At 41.0% G+C, this 19,685-nt stretch overlaps 1 protein-coding gene across 1 annotated transcript; it reads left to right on the plus strand.

Moving 5' to 3' along the window:
* The first annotated feature begins 6,811 nt into the window (after positions 1-6,811).
* Positions 6,812-19,184, plus strand: pdlim1 (PDZ and LIM domain 1 (elfin)). Its single transcript, XM_046359013.1, has 7 exons — positions 6,812-7,097; positions 8,101-8,252; positions 12,399-12,483; positions 13,197-13,384; positions 13,679-13,791; positions 14,686-14,800; positions 18,383-19,184. The coding sequence occupies exons 1-7, from the start codon at positions 7,005-7,007 to the stop codon at positions 18,567-18,569; spliced, it is 933 nt and encodes a 310-aa protein (XP_046214969.1). The 5' UTR covers positions 6,812-7,004; the 3' UTR covers positions 18,570-19,184.
* The last annotated feature ends 501 nt before the right edge of the window (positions 19,185-19,685 follow it).

The following is a 19,685-nucleotide window of genomic DNA, read 5'->3' on the forward strand; positions in this document are numbered from 1 at the left end:
GCCAAACATTGATGAGAATATAGTCTTGTGTGACAGTTGTTTTAACGAAACCAGTTACATTGTTACATTACAGAATAAGGTCCAGGGACAATTGAGTACAGAGAGGTCTGTTCCATCTCACACTGACTGTACGATAGACTTTGGCAACAAGCAATCACTCTTCTTGTGGTATCATATCATAGCCTCACAAGTCCGTGTAAAATGTTGATGGGACAATGTGCTCCGCGAAACATCGCAGGATGTATGAATGTATGATTGTGGAGTACTGTATAACACTAACCAGGATCAATGCTGTCAGCTTGAATGAACATGTAAAACATTAAACAGCCTGGCACAATAAGAATTGTAAATATGTATAATAAAGAAGTATGGAATGCAAGCGATGGGAAAAGTCACATGAAGCTCTCTGTTGTTCCCGAGGGATTTCTGGGGGGGGGGGGGGGGGCAAAGCACAGAGTGAAGAGTTATTGAGCACAGACCGTTTTGATGCATATGATGCAACTTTGCGCTGCCATTTTATGAGGATCGTAAGGCCCTTATGTCAGATGCAAATTGTGCCTCATTTTCATTAGCTTTTATTGATTATCACAGAAATGTATCCATATGTCATATTTAAGATATTACTATTGTTTTCCCTGTTGTTTATTTTAGTATTTGTGATGGGAGAAGACATGTACTAAAGAACATGATAGCTACTGGATTAAGTGTGACACAACGCTTCAAATAAATGATAAATCATCATAACTATGTGTTCATTAGTTTTCCCGAGACGCTCAACCTGCAACAGGTTTTGTTTGTTTGCTTATTTTTTTTGCGGTGCTGTTACCATGTCAATATTAAAATGAAGACAACACTATTTGCTGCTGGTATATTATTATTGATATTTCGGTATTATGCAATATTTAATAAACTATATAAAGCATCCTGAAGTACCATGTGTCTTAATGTCCTGTAGAAGGTCTAACTTTGAAACAACTGAAATGTTCAACTGTTTTACAGCCATTTGTACACATTGTTTTGACTTAGCTTATTCTGATTATTTTTTCACAAACACATGCACACCACAGACTCACAGAACAGGTCAACTCCAAAAAAGACATGCTGTGACCTAAGATGTCCTGGGTAACACGGATCATGTAATGAATTATGGAGGCGACAGCACAGTCAGTAATGAACAGATGTTTGTTTAAATGATCATGGAAAAGTAAACAGTTTTGGCTACAGGGTGGCCGACACCACCAACGACATCCCAATTTAACCCCTGAGTGAAAGTGATCAATACAGTAAAAAAAGGTTTTGTATTGCTATGAAGAAGGTAGCTAGCAAATTGTTCAAGCGGAAATCAGCAGTTGAAACAACAATAAAGCGTACTCCACAGCCCTCTTATAAAAGCTGAAGGATGAGGCTGGAGAAACGTAACCATTCTCAAATTCAGAGACAGAGCTAACGATGCAAGGATTGACAATCCATGATATCACAATTATAGTTTCAACTGTGTTTTGAGGCTATCTAGTATTTGTTTACAAACATTGGCATAAAATAATCTTATATTTTGGGGTTCTGATGGGGTACGCCAGCTAAACTATAAATGAATTAGAATCAATGGTACATATCATAAATTTTATATCATAAAATTACATATCCAAAAATGAATGTAACAACTGCAGATTGCCCCTTTAATGCTATTTTGTCCGTTTTTTTGCATTTGTAACTTATTTTTAAAACTTATTTTGTACATAATGTTGCTGCTACTGACTCTTATGACCGAAAATAACTTCTGGGCAACAGAACAGTGACTACTCACTTCGAACTGGAAGAATCTTTTTCCTTTAACGTGTCCGACGAGAATGATATACTGCTTTCCCGGGAACAGGCCCAAATCCCCGTCATTTGCGTGAAGAAAAGACGGAGATAAAGGGGGCGGAGGACAGCTGCCTTCTGAGAATTCATAAGCGAGCGAGTAAACTCCCACTGCCACCCATTCTATTGGCCAATGTGCAATCATTGGAAAATAAAATTGACGGCCTACAATCAAGATTATCCTACCAACGGGACATTAAAAACTGTAATATCTTATGTTCCACCGAGTCGTGGCTGAACGACGACACGGATAATATAAAACTGCCGTGATTTTCCATGCACCGGCAGAACAGAGAAGATACATCTGGTAAGACGAGGGGTTGGGGTGAGTGTCTATTTGTCAATAACAGCTGGTGCGCGATGTCTAATATTAAAGAAGTCTCAAGGTATTTCTCACCTGAGGTAGAGTACCTTATAATAAGCTGTAGACCACACTATCTACCAAGACAGTTCTCATCAATATTATTCGTAGCCGTCTATTTACCACCACAAACCGATGCTGACACTAAGACTGCACTCAATCAACTCTATAAGGACATAAGCAAACAAAAAATTGCTCATCCAGAAGTGGCACACCTAGTTGCCGGGGACTTTAACGCAGGCAAATTTAAATCTGTTTTACCTCATTTCTACCAGAATGTCACATGTGCAACCAGAGGAAAAACTCTAGACCACCTTTACTCCACACACAGAGATGCATACAAAGCTCTCCCTGCCCTCCATCTGGCAAATCTGACCATAATTCTATCCTCCTGATTCCTGTTCACAAGCAAAAACTAAAGCAGGAAGTACCAGTGACTCGCTTAATACAGAAGTGGTCAGATGGCGCGTATGTTAAGCTACATGACTGTTTGCTAGCACATAGTGGAATATGTTCCGGGATTCATCCAATGGCATTGATGAGTATACCACCTCAGTCATTGGCTTCATCAATAAGTGTATTGACGATGTCGTCTCCACAGTGACTGTACGTACATATCCAAACCAGAAGCTATGGATTACAGGCAACATCCGCATTGAGCTAAAGGCTAGAGCTGCCGCTTTCAAGGAGTGGGAGACTAATCTGGACGTTTCTAAGAAATCCCGCTATGCACTCAGACAAACCATCAAACAAGCAAAGCTTCCTACTACACCGGCTCTGATGCTCATCAATTTGGCAGGGCTTGAAAACTATTACAGACAACAAAGGGAAACCCAGACGCGAGCTGCCCAGTGAAGCGAGACTACCAGACAAGCTAAATGCCTTTTATGTTTATTTCGAGGCAAGCAACACTGAAGCATGCACGAGAGCACAGCTGTTCTGGATGACTGTGTGATAATGCTCTCTGTAGCCGATGTGAGCAAGACCTTTAAACAGATCAACATTCACAAAGCCACGGGCCAGATGGATTACCAGGACGTGTATTCAAAGCATGCTGCACGGATCAACTGTCAAGTCTCTTCACTGACATTTTCAACCTCTCCCTGACTGAGTCTGTAACACCTACATGTTTCAAGCAGACCACCATTGTCCCTGTGCCCAAGGAAGCAAAGGTAACCTACCTAAATGATTACCACCCCGTAGCACTCACGTCGGTAGCCATGAAATGCTTTAAAAGGCTGGTCATGGCTCACATCAACAGCATCCTCCCATATACCCTAGACCCATTGTTGTTATGGTCTAATGTTGTTATGGTCTAATGGTCTAATGTTGTTATGGTCTAATGGTCTAATATTGTTATGGTCTAATGTTGTTATGGTCTAATGTTGTTATGATCTAATGGTCTAATGGTCTAATGTTGTTATGGTCTAATGGTCTAATGTTGTTATGGTCTAATGGTCTAATGTTGTTATGGTCTAATGGTGTTATGGTCTAATGTTGTTATGATCTAATGGTCTAATGTTGTTATGGTCTAATGTTGTTATGGTCTAATGTTGTTGTTATGGTCTAATGTTGTTATGGTCTAATGTTGTTATGTTCTAATGTTGTTATGGTCTCTAATGTTATGGTCTAATGTTCTAATGTTGTTATGGTCTAATGTTGTTATGGTCTAATGGTTAATGTTCTAATGGTCTAATGTTCTAATGGTCTAATGTTGTTATGGTCTAATGTTGTTATGGTCTAATGTTGTTATGTTCTAATGTTGTTATGTTCTAATGTTGTTATGTTCTAATGTTGTTATGTTCTAATGTTGTTATGGTCTAATGGTCTAATGTTGTTATGGTCTAATGTTGTTATGATCTAATGGTCTAATGGTCTAATGTTGTTATGGTCTAATGTTGTTATGTTCTAATGTTGTTATGTTCTAATGCATGTTCTAATGTTGTTATGGTCTAATGGTCTAATGTTGTTATGGTCTAATGGTCTAATGTTGTTATGGTCTAATGTTGTTATGATCTAATGGTCTAATGTTGTTATGGTTTAATGGTCTAATGTTGTTATGGTCTAATGGTCTAATGTTACTAATGCAATGGTCTAATGTTGTTATGGTCTAATGGTCTAATGTTGTTATGGTCTAATGTTGTTATGATGATGATCTAATGGTCTAATGTTGTTATGGTCTAATGGTCTAATGTTGTTATGGTCTAATGGTCTAATGGTGTTATGGTCTAATGTTGTTATAAATGTTGTTATGGTCTAATGTTGTTATGGTCTAATGTTGTTATGGTCTAATGGTCTAATGTTGTTATGGTCTAATGTTGTTATGGTCTAATGTTGTTATGGTCTAATGGTCTAATGTTGTTATGGTCTAATGGTCTGTTATGATCTAATGGTCTAATGCTGTTACAATGTTGTTATGATCTAATTGTCTAATGTTGTTATGGTCTAATGGTCTAATGTTGTTATGGTCTAATGGTCTAATGTTGTTATGATCTAATGGTCTAATGTTGTTATGGTCTAATGTTGTTATGGTCTAATGTTGTTATGGTCTAATGTTGTTATGGTCTAATGGTCTAATGTTGTTATGATCTAATGTTGTTATGATCTAATGTTGTTATGATCTAATGGTCTAATGCTGTTATGGTCTAATGGTCTAATGTTGTTATGGTCTAATGTTGTTATGGTCTAATGGTCTAATGTTGTTATCGTAGAATGTATGCACACATGACTGTAAGTCGCTTTGGATAAAAGCGTCTGCTAAATGGCATATATTACCTACTCCAATTCGCATACCGCCCCAACAGATCCACAGATGACGCAATCTCAATCGCACTCCACACTGCCCTTTCCCACCTAGATGAAAGCAACATCTATGTGAGAATGCTGTTCATTGACTACAGTTCAGTGTTCAACACTATAGTGACCACAAAGCTCATCACTAAGCTAAGGACCCTGGGACTAAACACCTCCCTCTGCAACTGGATCCTGGACTTCCTGATGGGCCGACCCCAGGTGGTAAGGGTAGACAACAACATGTCTGCCACGCTGATACTCAACACTGGGACCCCTCAGAGGTGTGTACTTAGTCCCCTTCTGTACTCCCTGTTCACCCACGACTGCTTGGCCAAGCACGACTCTAACACCATCATTAAGTTTGCTTACAACACAACAGTGGTAGGCCTGATCACGGAAAACAATGAGACAATATATAGGGAGGTCAGAGACCTGACAGTGTGCTGCCAGGACAACAACCTCTCCCTCAATGTGAGCAAGACAAAGGAGCTGATCGTGGACTACAGGAAAAGGCAGGCCGAACAGGCCCCCATTAACATCGACAGGGCTGTAGTGAAGCGGATCGAGAGTTTCAAGTTCCTTGGTGTCCACATCACCAACGAACTATCATGGTCCAAACACACCAAGACAGTCGTAAAAGGGCACGACAACACCTTTTCCCCCTCAAGAGACTGAAAAGATTTAGCATGGGTCTCCAGATGCTCAAAAGGTTCTTCAGCTGCACCATCGAAAGCATCCTGACAGGTTGCATCACCGCCTGGTATGGCAACTGCTCGGCATCTGACTGTAAAGGCACTACAGAGGGTAGTGTGTATGGCCCAGTACATCACTATGGCCAAGCTTCCTGCCATTCGGGACCTATATAATAGGTTGTGTCAGAGGAAAGCCCAAAAACTTGTCAGATACTCCAGTCACCCAAGTTATAGACTGTTTTCTCTGCTACCGCACGGCAAGCGGTACCGGAGTGCAAAGTCTAAAACCAAAATATCCCTCTAGTGGTGTGGGTGCTGTGTTTTGACAAAGTGGGTGGGGTTATATCCTGCCTGTTTGGCCCTGTCCGGGGGTAACGTCAGACGGGGCCACAGTGTCTCTTGACCCCTCCTGTCTCAACCTCCAGTATTTATGCTGAAATAGTTTATGTGTTGGGGGCTGGGGTCAGTCTGTTATATCTGAAATACTTCTCCTGTCTTACCCGGTGTTCTGTTTGAATTTAAGTATGATCTAACTCCTAACCCGTTGCCTAGCTAATGTTAGCCAGCTAGCTAATTTAGCATTAGCCACCTAGCTAACATAAGCAACAACAAATTGGAAATTGTAACATTTCATCCATTTAGCAAATTCGTAACATATTGTATGTTTTTCAGATTTGTAACATATGTAAAATCAAACGAATTGTAATCACAAATTAATAATACCATACAAAAAGTAACATATTATAAGCAATGTATCGGATTTTCATACAGAATAATACGAAATTATCTGACACCGGGTTGGCTGTGAAGGCCCTAAATTACTTTGCGTGTCTCCTATCTAACTCCTACAATAGAATTGTTGTCACATTGTTATTATTTACCATTCGTTTTGCAATGCATATGAAAAAGTAGAGAATGTAGGCCTACACACACAATGGGTCGTTTCAGTTTTTGTCGGCTGTAGCCTACTTAGTGGAGCAAATGGCAGGAATTCAAGTTTAGGGAGCGGCACATTCCACATCCTGGGAAATGGGTCTTCCATAAATGGTAAGCTTGCATATAATAGGGTGACGTAACGGTACATCCTTGAACTAACATAGGAAATCGATCTTATCAGGGTGAAAACATCTCAAGCTATTCGCGCAGCTTTGCCACGGGAACCGCCCCCTTTACTTTTAGCTACACAATAGCCTCATCGAAGTTTGTTCACACATGTCAGATTTGTCAGGGCAAACACAGGCTGTCTAAGAATTATACTTTTTTTTTTTACTCGGATTCGGTAAATTTGGAAGTAGGCTATGCCTCTACGGGTTGTCGTGCAAGGTCCTGGACCTTGGGGATTCCGTCTAGTTGGTGGGAAGGATTTTGAACAACCCTTGACTATCTCGCGGGTAAGTGTCGTTTCAGAGAGTCTGTCACTTTATAATCTATTTTCTTTACAATGTAACCGCATCTGGCCCTGTCCGGTGGCGGAACTTTCACTTGCTGACTCGGAACACAGCTTTTCCGCGAGGCACGAGGGGAAGCGCTCTTTCTCGCTGCTGTAAAGATTATTTTCATTACCTCACCAATAATCTATTGCCATTTGAGGGTCAGGAGAAAGTGACTTTTCGGGTCATAATGCCAGATGGCCATTCAATAAAACTTAATTGACTCTAAACGGCCTTTTCGGAGAAACCAGCTTCACCGTGTTGTGTTGTGCCAAAGTGTGCTACCATGTGCTACTGTTAAATTCGTCCATGAATTGGCCTAGTCTAGTTCTAGATGACAATCTTCCATTGTTTGGCCAATACATCCATCCAAGTCTGTGTAGGTCTATGCATTGTTGTTTAGTTATCTAGAGGGCATTAGCAACCAATTATATAGTGTTGTTTTCTCAGACATTTCCTACAGTACAGCACATTTTGTGGGTAAGCAAGATCACATCCCGTGAGACAGTGTTTCACCTATATCCTCTTAGGTGGGGCACGGAACTTCACTCTTGTCTTCGACAACCTAACATTTGCCCACAATGTTTAGCCCTCCAACGTTTTCTTAGAAGTACATATTGAAGAAAAACTGGCCAGGTGTATTGAGGATTTCAGTGCAACGTATGATGAACCTTTTGAAGTGTTGTAGATGTAACTGAATGAATGACTGCTATGCACACTCTCTGACGACAAAACTATATTGTTAAGTGTGTTTTGAAACCGATTCTTGTTATTTGTTAAATTTCTCTAAATTTCTCACCATCATACTTTTCTAGTTTTTCTGTCTGTCAACTGAGACTGCACCCATATTCACCACATAACATCCAACATCCTTATCCTCCTGAAATGTCATAGAAGAATCCCAGATTCCTCGCTCCCAAATGTGATAAGGAAGTTGAGTATGTTGACGTACTGAATATTTCAGATCACTCCTGGCAGTAAGGCTGCCCAGGCCAGTCTGAGTGTCGGGGATCAGATCCTGGCCATCGATGGAGAGCCCACTGAGAGCATGACTCACCTGCAGGCACAGAACAAGATCAAGGGCTGCTTAGAGGAAATGATCCTCTCTGTCGACAGGTAGGGAGTTGCAGTTTTCCATAGACCCGGATGGGTTCAAAAAGCACGTAATCATGGAACAATTCAGCACATGTGCACAGAAGTACAGTATCTCTGACACCTGATGTGGTTATATGTAAGAGATACTAAATTGTATGGTTCAAATGGTGAGGGGGGGGGGCAGGCAGGGACCTTAGATTTGTTTATGTCTGAGGTTAAACGCCCTAGCCAGTAGAAATTCACTTTTTTGAGCTGAAAGACTATGGCCAGAGCTTACCCATGATGTTGCGCAACAATTTAAGTCATTGTTTTAGTCAAAGTAGGACATATTTGGGCTTGAAGTGGTACACCCGAACGGCCCACTTCGTGTAAATCCATGTGGATGTGTTGTCTCTTCCTGTGATATGACATACACATTCTTTTCAGCCTACGTTTTGTTTCAGGGCTGGGTTTTATTTGAATGTTACCACAGTGTGGCATTGTTTATTAATCAGAAACAGCTGAAAAGTTATTCCTCTTTGTGACAGAGATGAGCCAAACTGCCTTGTGTCCACTTGGCCGCCTGAGCCATGGAGCAAATTAAAATAGGGGGTGCAAACTTAATTTTTGCACCTCAGCTTTTTTTTCCCTCCTGAAAATCACCACAATCCATGGGTTAATTTGTCAATATTCACTTATTATAACTAGTCAGTGTTTAATTTTTTTTTTTATAAAAAATTTTTTAAACATTTTTTTTAAGTGTCTGTGTGTATATACACTACCGTTCAAAAGTTTAGGGTCACTTAGACACGTCCTTGTTTTTGAAAGAAAAGGAACAAAAAAATAAATTAAAATAATATCAAATTGATCATAAAAACAGTGCAGATGTTGTTAATGTTGTTAATGACTATTGTAGCTGGAACTGCAGATTTTTAATGGAATATCTACATGGGTGTACAGAGGCCCATTATCAGCAACCATCACTCCTGTATTCCAATGGCACATTGTGTTAGCTAATCCAAGTTTATCATCTTAAAAGGCTAATTGATCTTTAGAAAATCTTTTGCAATTGTTAGCACAGCTGAAATCTGGAGCATCAGCATTTTGTGGGTTCGTTTACAGGCTCAAAATGGCTAGAAACAAATACTTTTCTTCTGGTGCTCGTCAGTCTATTCTTGTTCTGAGAAATGAAGGATATTCCATGCGAGAAATTGCCAAGAAACTGAAGATCTCGTACAACGCTGTGTACTACTGTCTTCACAGAACAGTGCAGACAGACTCTAACCAGAATAGAAAGAGTGGGAGGCCCCGGTGCACAACTGAGCAAGAGGACAAGTACATTAGTGTTTAGTTTGAGAAAGACACCAAGTCCTCAACTGGCAGCTTCATTAAATAGTATCCGCAAAACACTAGTCTCAATGTCAACAGTGAAGAGGTGACTCTGGGATGCTGGCCTTCTAGGCAGAGTTGCAAAGAAAAAGCCATCAGTCTGGCCAATAAAAATGTAAGATTAAGATGGGCCAAAGAACAGACACTGGACAATGGAATATCGGAAAAGGTGTTGGACAGACTAAGTTTGAGGTGTTCGGATCACAAAGAACATTCGTGAGACACAGAAAAAATGAAAAGATGCTGGAGGAGTGCTTGACGCTATCTGTCAAGCATTGTGGAGGCAATGTTATGGTCTGGGGGTGCTTTGGCAATGGTAAAGTGGGAGGTTTGTACAGGGTAAAGGGGACCTTGAAGATGGAAGGCTATCACTCCTTTTTGCAACGCCATGTCATACCCTGTGGATGGCGCTGAATTGCAGCCAATTCCCTCCTACAACAGGACAATGACCCAAAGCACAGCTAAAAACTATGCAATAACTATTTAGGGAAGAATCAGTCAGCTGGTGTTCTGTCTATAATGGAGTGGCCTGCACAGTCACCGGATCTCAACCCTATTGGGCTATTGTGGGAGCAGCATGACCGTATGGTACGTAAGAAGTGCCCATCAAGCCAATCCAACTTGTGGGAGGTGTTTCAGGAAGCATGGGGTTAAATCTCTTCAAATTACCTCAACTAATTGACAACTAGAATGCCAAAGGTCTGGAACGCGGTAATTGCTGCAAATGGAGGATTCTTTGACAAAAGCAAAGTTTGAAGGAAACTTATTATTTCAATTAAAATCATTATTTATAACCTTGTCAATGTCTTGACTATATTTCCTATTCATTTTGCAACTCATTTCATGTATGTTTTCATATAAATGTCCTTGTTTTCCAAGTGACCCCAAACTTTTGTGTGTACAGTGCATTTGGAAAGTATTCACACCCATTGACTTTTTCAAAATGTTGTTACGTTACCCAATAAGGGCCTTGGTCAGAGAGGTAACCAAGAACCCGCTAGTCACTCTGACAGAGCTCCAGTGTTCCTCTGTGGAGATGGTTGTCCTTCTGGAAGGTTCTCCCATCTCTGCAGCAATCACCAATCAGGACTTTATGGTAGAGTGGCCTGACGGAAGCCGCTCCTCAGTAAAAAAAAGCACATGACATCACGCTTGCAGTTTGCCAAAGGGCACCTGAAGGACTCTGACCATGAGAAACAAGATTCTCGAGTCTGACGAAACCAAGATCACTGTACATAACTGGAAAAATTGTAATTTTCTATTGTGTTATTGACTGTATGTTTATGTGTAACTGTTGTTTTTGTAGCACTGCTTTGCCTTATCTTGGCCAGGTCACAATTGTAAATGAGAACTTGTTCTCAACTGGCCTACTTGGTTAAATAAAGGATCATTTAAAAAAAAAAACATTTTTTTACTCTTTGGCCTGAATGCCAAGCATCACGTCTGGAAGAAACCTGGCACCATCCCTACGGTGAAGCATGATGGTGGAAGCATCATGCTGTGGGGATGTTTTTCAGCGGCGGGGACTGGGAGTCTAGTCAGGATCGAGGTGAGATGAACGTAGTAAAGTACAGCGAGATCCTTGATGAAAACCTGCTCCAGAGTGAAGGTTCACCTTCCAACAGGATTATGACCCTAAGTGCTTTTGCTATCGCCAAGACAATGCAGGAGTAGCTTCAAGACAAGTCTCTGAATGTCCTTGAGTGTCCCAGCCAGAACCCGGACTCGATCAAACTCTAGACCTGAAAATAGCTGTGCAGCAACACACCCCATCCAACCTGACCGAGCATGAGAGGATCTGCAGAGGAGAATGGGAGAAACTCCCCAAATACAGGAGTGCCAAGCTTGTAGTGTCATACCCACGAAGACTTGAGGCTGTAATCACTGCCAAACGTGCTTCAACAAAGTACAGAGTAAAGGGTCTGAATACTTATGTAAATGTGATATTTCAGTTATTTTTAATAGTTGCAATCATTTCTAAAAACCTGTTTTTGCTTTGTCATTATGAGGTATAGCGTGTAGATTGAGTATAACATAATTTGATTAATTTTGGAATAAGGTTGTAATGTGGGAAAAGTCAAGGGGTCTGAATACTTTCCGAATGCGCTGTATAGTTAGTTACTTGTCAATTGCGGCGTGCACGATCATGAGCAAAGTCATTTCTAGCCTGTCAATTCACTTCCCTGTGAGAACCATGAGCACGGGCTGACTTGACTTTCTTACCAATGGCCAAAGCCTGCCAGCAGCCTGCTTACCAATGGTTGCAAAGTCAAAAGAGAGGCCAAGACATTCGTTGGAGGTGGAACCTAAACGTGCATCTCTAGGACAGGAAATTACATCAATATAGGGTTAGCAACTTCCTCTGGGGGGGGTTTAAATGTTGATGTACCAACTTGGGCAGGACACTTTGTGAGTGGTGCTTTCCTTAAAGGGGAAATCTGTGTTTTCTACATACTTTTAAAGTTAATGATATATAGCTATTGATTCTTGAAGAATATAGATCTAACCACCCCAGAACACACAATAGAAGCTTGTTTTAAAGACTAGCTACATTTCTCCAACCCATCCTTTTAGATTTTTACCAAAATGGTGGTGGGGTGTCGCTTTGTTTTGAACTGCAGATTACCCCTGTAAAATATGTTCTTTTAGAAATGGTTGTTGTCCCATCAACAGGATCGAGGCCTGCTCTGTACACATTTGGATATCTTCCATGTTTTATTGTATTGTATGTCTGAATAAAAAAAATGTATTGCAAGTTTGTGTATAGTCTGACTTTTTAAATTATTTTATTTTTTTTAGATCAGAAACTAAAATCTGGTCACCGCTCTCTTCTGAGGATGGAAAGACCAACCCGTACAAGATGAATCTCGCATCTGAGCCGCAGGTGTGTCTGTCTTTTATATCCTACTTCACTCAGACCAAAGATCTTAGGAAATTAGGCATTCATAAGGTGACTTAGAGGTGACTTGGAGGTATGTCCCTGCTCTGTCATGGCAGTGGAAAATCCCTTACTCACAGATAGGAAATGGTCCAGTATCTGCAATCTTTCACATCCCCACTGCACAAACAAAGGCTTGGGTTTTTATACTGCAAACGATGAGGTCATTGTTTACTTCCCAACAGGCGATCTCCTAGGAGACCATGGTTTTATCAGCCAAGCTCTGACGTAAGACTCTGTTCCTGCCTAGTGGATGGGAAATTGAGGCCAAAGTGTGAATTATTGTAGGAAACGTGTGATTTGTCAGTCCTCCACAGCTTTCAGGGATGTGTCACAAACACAGTGCATTTTGGTCGCAGAATACATAGAAAATATGTTTTGCGCATTTGTTTAAATTCACTTGAGCTTTTAATGCTTTGCATGTCACTGTATTTTGTCTTAGTCGGCCCTGTGTTTACCTGTTATCATGAAGTACTGAAATATACTTTTGACTATGCTATTCTTTACCTTTAATATCCACATATTAGTCAAGTAACTGTCATACTGTTTCTATCAAGGCATGCGTGAGATGGCATTGACCAGTATTTATATTTGTAGTATAACTGATTTTTGTCTAGTACTCATTACTTTCTTTATCCCTGGCTACACCCAACTTGCAGGAGGTGAAACCCATAGGTTCCGCCCACAACAGGAGCGCCCTGCCATTTGCCGGGTTTGGCCCCAAGGTGGTAACCAATCAGTACAACAACCCTGCCGGTCTCTACTCCTCCGAGAACATCAAGGACTTTAACACGGCCGTGGATGACGTGAAAACAATTGCCACTGCCGCTAACGAGCCCAGCAACATGTAAGGATCTATCCCAGCTGGTTGCAATATGTCATTGCGTCGAGTTTCACTCGCTGGGTATCATTCTTCAATTTACGATGTCTTACTAGAGCAGAATGCACTGCATTTTCACTTGTTAGATGTTTACAGTATGTTTGTTACAAGTCAAACTCGAACTCAGCTCTGGCCCAAGGAAACATAGCAATGTTTTGAGGCCTTATCGTTTGTTTGTGCTAGATTTGACCACGCCTTTGTACTATGCAACTCATTGTATGTCAACTGGTATTGATTTGATAGTGTTCATTTGTTTTGCAGCCCAACAGTGACAGACTCTGAGGTCTACAAAATGCTGCAGGAAAACCAAGAGGCTGATGAGCCTCCTCGACAGTCCGCTTCATTCAAGGTGCTGCAGGAGATTCTGGAGTCAGGTATTTATTCACACATGTATGCAGTTGATATTCATGTAGTGTTTAAAGCCCTGAAGCTAAGCAGTTCCTGGATGGGAGACCAGATGCTGCTGGAAGTGGTGTTGGAGGGCCAGTAGGAGGCACTCTTTCCTCTGGTCTAAAAGAAAATATCCCAATGCCCCAGGGCAGTGATTGGATGGGACGTTAAACGGGTGTCCTGACTTTCTGAGGTCATTAAAGATCCCATTGCACTTATCGTAGGAGTAAGGGGTGATAACCCCGGTGTCCTGGCTAAATTCCCAATCTGGCCCTCAAACCATAAATTGTCACCTAATAATCCCCAGTTTACAATTGGCTCTTTAATCCCCCTCCTCTCCCCTGTAAGTATTCCCCAGGTCGTTGCTGCAAATGAGAACGTGTTCTCAGTCAACTTACCTGGTAAAATAACGGATAAATAAAATAAGCAATGTGGCATTTACTTCAACATGGGTTTGCAATGAAACCATTTTTGGGTTGCATCACACGGATTGCGTATCCAGTTGGGTTGGATTATAACGCTGCGTAAATTGCCACCATTGCAATGATGTTGCAGAATTTAGAGGCTGACAAATGAGTGCCTGTTTCGACACTAGCGCTTATGTTTCGCATTGTCGAACTGGGTTATAACTTTGTCATGTTTTGGAGTTTTAACGTGATGTAATTGGCAATTGTTTTTGAATAGATTTGGTTCAGCTAAGTAGTGTTTTAAACGGTCATTTTGATTCTATAGTTGGTAACAGACTGGTGAACACAATGTATTGTATCTCTGTGTGACACGAAGAGCCTTTGCTATATTTTACAAGGTTTTCCAAATATTTAATGGCAATTGGTAAGTGGCTTAACAAACCACGATGGCATGTCTCCTCTTGATTGCAGATCCTGATAAACCCTCTGGGTTTAGGAGTGTGAAGGCCCCCGCCGCAAAAATGGTCTCAACAGTGGGAAATGCAAACAAGTTACCAATCTGTGACAAATGTGGATCAGGGATTGTGTAAGTACAGCGTATGATTATTCAAACAGCTGAGATGTCATGATAATATTGTGAGCTTTGCGTTTTTGCTCACAGTGATTTGACGAGGAGATCCACGCCTACTCTGAGACGATTTATGAATACAGGCCCAGTCTCATAGGCTACGTTAACACAGGCAGACCAATTCCGATGGCATATTTGATACCTATAGTATTTTGTTTCCAGAATGTGTAAACAGCCAAAAACACATGGAATCTGATCTTTTGAGTTCTGATGTATTCCACATTTATGTGGTTCTCAATCCTGATACAGTTACGATATGCGACCTCAATCTGGATGAGCAGATCAGATTTTCTTTTGCTCTGAAGTGTTGTTTTGCACATGACCTGCCATTAACATCAAATCAAATTTATTTGTCACATACACACGATTAGCAGATGTTGACGCGAGTGTAGCGAAATGCTTGTGCTTCTAGTTCCGACAATGCAGTAATAACCAAAGAGTAATCTAACCTAACAATTCCAAAACTACTACCTTATACACACAAGTGTAAAGGGATAAAGATATATGAATGAGGGATGGTACAGAACGGCATAGGCAAGATGCAGTAGATGGTATCGAGTACAGTATATACATATGAGATGAGTAATGTAGGGTATTATTATTATTATAATAATAATAATATGACAACCATCCAAAAATTTAAAAGGTGGCTGAAATCTGGATGCCTCTTCAATAGCCAAACAATCTTACCTTCTGCGCATGTATGGGATTCTCTACATCACGCACACATGTATTTACCTCGCTGCTGCTCCCTGCACTGCCGCTTCACCTTCCCCAATGATCAGATGTCTTTGTCTGCTAACTTCGATGTGTTGTGCGAACAGCATGATCGACGTGTTGTTTGACAAACGTTGTCCATTGGGGGGCAGCAGTCGCACAGCCTCTGACAACATTTAAAGGATCAGTGACTGGAAATTAGCATTGCATCTGTGTGCTATTTCAGAGGCTACATCAGTGTGAATGCTGCAATCTGATATGGTTCACGTGTAGGATTGCAAAGGGAGGTTATATTACTGGAAACCTTTTTTGAAGTTTACCAGTAAACCACCGAATTCTTGGTAACTTTCATGTATTTTGGGGGGTGTCTAGTGGCCTTTTGTGGGTGCTAAAGATTGTCAGTTGTCTGTAATTTATGGAACGCTGTTTTGGTATTGTGCTGTGCATCTTTGTTTGACACGCAGTCAAATAAGACTTTGACGTGTGAAATAAGCCTTTAATTTGACAAGTCAAATAACACAATTCCATTGTAGAATGTTGTGTGCGCTGAATTTGCACGTGTAAGCCAAGTGCCACCATTACGATCGCTGTCAAAGCTGTACAATACCGCGTTGGTAATAAGTCCTTATTTGTTCGACCGAATGTGAAAAGGTCTGTGAGCCTTTGAAATTGGATCAGGATAAAAAAAAAGTGTGCAAATTAATTTTGATACAGATGTTCTCAGCAACTTCTGAGGTAACTAGCTAGGTTTAGCTTGGGACCTAGCTAGCGCCAACGCGACCAGCCTGAAAACGATGAACAGTAGAAAATGCAATATTTTCAATATTCTTAGCAATGATTTAGGAGTCAATGTGATTATGTATTAGCTAGGTAGCCACTTGTTCTCCTATTGAAATAACTAGCTAGCCTGCTACTTAACCCTGTTGTCCAAAGCTAACGTTATAAGCAGCCAGCTAGCTTCATCTGACTAGTATGGCTTGACCGGGTTATATGTTGTGATGCTAGCCAAAATAAGGATTAGCCACCATAGTGGAATTTGCGGTTCGCCTTTTAAAATAAGTCTCTCTTTGAAAGGGATGCGGAAGGTTTTAATTGGTGAAATCATGTCATATTTATACTTGATGTTAAACATGGTTGGAATGTGGAGCAATGAAATGGGGTATCGGTCTACTCGGTGACCCCCAGAGAACACGACTGTGAAGAGTTTACGGAAATATTAGCGTTGTAGCTCTTATTGTGGGACTGTGACTGTGGGAAATCACCTCTCCAGTCAGCCTATTGTGCGTATTGACGTTCATATTGCACTGTACAGCCTTACAGTTAGGCGCTCTGGATAAGAGCGTCTGCTAAATGACTTAAATGTAAATGTATGTAAATGCATCAGCATACTCAGTACCCAAGTGCCCCCCCCCCAAAAAAAAAAAACTCTTAAGAGTTATCAGGCTCCAAAACATCCACGTTGTATTGTTTAAAAAACCCAACGATAAAGCCTTGTGTTCCTGTTATTATTATTTTTTTTTTCAATAGTCTCAGACTGTTGTTGGTAGGTGCAGCCAATTCAGCTGCCCTGCGCGCCGGGTAGGCAAACTGTTGCCATTTCATGTGTCTGAAGGTACAAACTCCGCCTTCCCGGTTGGCCTGGAGAGGAAATCAAACGGTGCTCCATAGTAATTATCTCTGGCCCTCCGTGTGGCCTTATCACATGTAAAATTGAATGTCAAAGCTGTAAAACATTAGCCTAAATATAAACAAACTTAGTGAATACCATTTGTTTAATATGAGGGTTTCAGCATGAAATATAATTTGTTTTTTTTACATTTAATTTATTTGACCATGTCTGTCTTGAATTTGCTTTTTTCATTATTTAGGCTATTTTCTCTTGAACCAAATGGTCTATCCACTGGGAACTAATTGGCTACATTGACACGGATATAAACGAGGAATACTATATATGAATACATTTTTTTGGACGTTATTTAAGTATAAATTACCAATGTTACTATAGATTCATGTTTTACCTGTTAATCAATTTAACTTTAGTAAATTAGTGGTACCTTTGCAACCCTAGTCGCATGAGCAAGTGTGGACAGTCAGGAAGGAAGATTGTACATAAACATTCTGCATTGGGTTCCTAGGATGGCTGTGTAAATGCAGCCTCAGTTGCTACACTAAGATCAAATACTGTATTTTACTAATTTCCTTATTTGTCATAATTTTTTAAAAAATGGAATATCACAGGAAAAGTGTTTTCACGTGTCAATTAAATTGGCTGATCTACAGCCATGATGTAAGCATGCCGCCGACAGCTGTGTACTTCAGGGGTCCTTAGCACGTGGTAATAAAGTGTTTAGACTTTAAAGGGCAATTCCGCCACGTTTCAACCTCCTATTCATTATCTACAGCACCAAACCAGTGTCTGTGTATGTGAAAACAGTGCCCCCCCCCCCTATTATCTGTGGTTGAAAAGATAAGGTCCTGAAAAAGGCTTCTATGTGAAATCACAGGGTAGGATTAAAAGCAAGAAAATCTGCAACGAGTTTCTAGCAAGAGAGTGAGTTTTCTGTCACCGCAAATCTGTGTCTGAAAATCACTGTTTTTTTTATATTGGGCATTCTAAGACTTTGCTACATGGGGTATTATGCTGCCTGCTCAAAATGCTTTATGAATGTTAGGTTCTGAGAGGTGCTCATAAATATCTACGTAATGCATTATAACTGGGCAAAATAATGCATTCTGAAGAGGGTTTTCATAGGAAGTTTTTACAGATTTTTCATTTATTTGACCTAACCATTTTTAGTTTGATTTCTTCTTTCCCAAACTCAGAGGGATGGTTGTCAAGTTGCGGGACAAGTTTCGTCACCCCGAGTGCTACACCTGCTCCAATTGTGACGTCAACCTGAAACAGAAGGGACATTTCTTCGTGGAGGACCAGATCTACTGCGAGAAACACGCACGCGAGCGAGTGACTCCACCCGAAGGCTATGACGTGGTCACGGTCTTCCCCAAGTAGAGCCGTCTCGTTGGAACACTGCACATGACCACATTAGTGTCTCCAAGACTCCGTGAGAACCATCCCAAAGACGTTCCAGCGTTTTTAAAGATGTCACATTCTAGACTGTAAAATGGTATATTGTTTTATGCCTGAATAATGTTACTACCGGGCACGACATGTTACTCTTCAGTCAAGGTTTGCTATTCGTCAGATGATAATAATTTGCACATTATGCGTATACGTTTAGGAACCGAAGAAGGCTATGAATTGTTTGCTTACATGGTGTAGTCTGTTTGAACCCAATCTCTAAGAGGAATCCAAAACATTTGTATTTTTAATCAGTAGACTAATATTTTGGGTTTCTGTTTTTACCATATATCTTTGACAAACATGCTGTGACCACGGACAGTCAAGGGACAGGCAGTAGCTACTTTACTTGGGTATGACTTTATCACGGTGGTTAGATCCAGGCTTCTGGTGGCCCTGCTTCTGGGTGGATGTTCATAAACAAAAACTATCCTCCAAAATTATTGCTGAGCTCCATCTTTTCGTCGTGAAAATGCTGTATTGGTGTTCCAAATTACTCTTGTCAATATAATTATTATGACTTAATAAATGTTTTCTCAAACCGTGTTTCTTTGTTTAACTTGATAAACTGTCTGCATAGAGGTTGGGTTTTAAGGACGATTAAAGTTATTCTCGGCTGTCTTTTTCAGTATTGGTAAAAGTGAGCTCAGCATTGTTTCAACAAGCAACGGAGCAACATGTCTTGCTGTAGCCTCTTCAGGCACCCAAAGAGCAAAAAGACCATTGAGGACGGAGACAAGACGATGAATTGGATGGCCAAAGGGGTGGCGTAAGAGTCTGATCGAGGAGAAGTTGAGGGCCTGTGGAGACCAAGAGAGTCTTCTTGTCTTGGAGCACCAGGGGTTGGCACTGAGCAGGGTGGAGAGGAGACACTCAGAGCCCCTCCAGGACCTCTAGGCCAGGGAGCTCATTAGAGGCGTTTAGAATGAGATTGCGCTTCTCCTGGATGGATGGCTGGAAGGCATCCCACCCCTGGGGCTTCCTGACTTTTGGACCCAGCAGGGGATGGCACTGCCCTGGAAAGTAGGCCCATATAAGCTTCAAACG

This window comes from Oncorhynchus gorbuscha, linkage group LG08, assembly GCF_021184085.1.
Source record: "Oncorhynchus gorbuscha isolate QuinsamMale2020 ecotype Even-year linkage group LG08, OgorEven_v1.0, whole genome shotgun sequence".
NCBI lineage: Eukaryota > Metazoa > Chordata > Actinopteri > Salmoniformes > Salmonidae > Oncorhynchus > Oncorhynchus gorbuscha.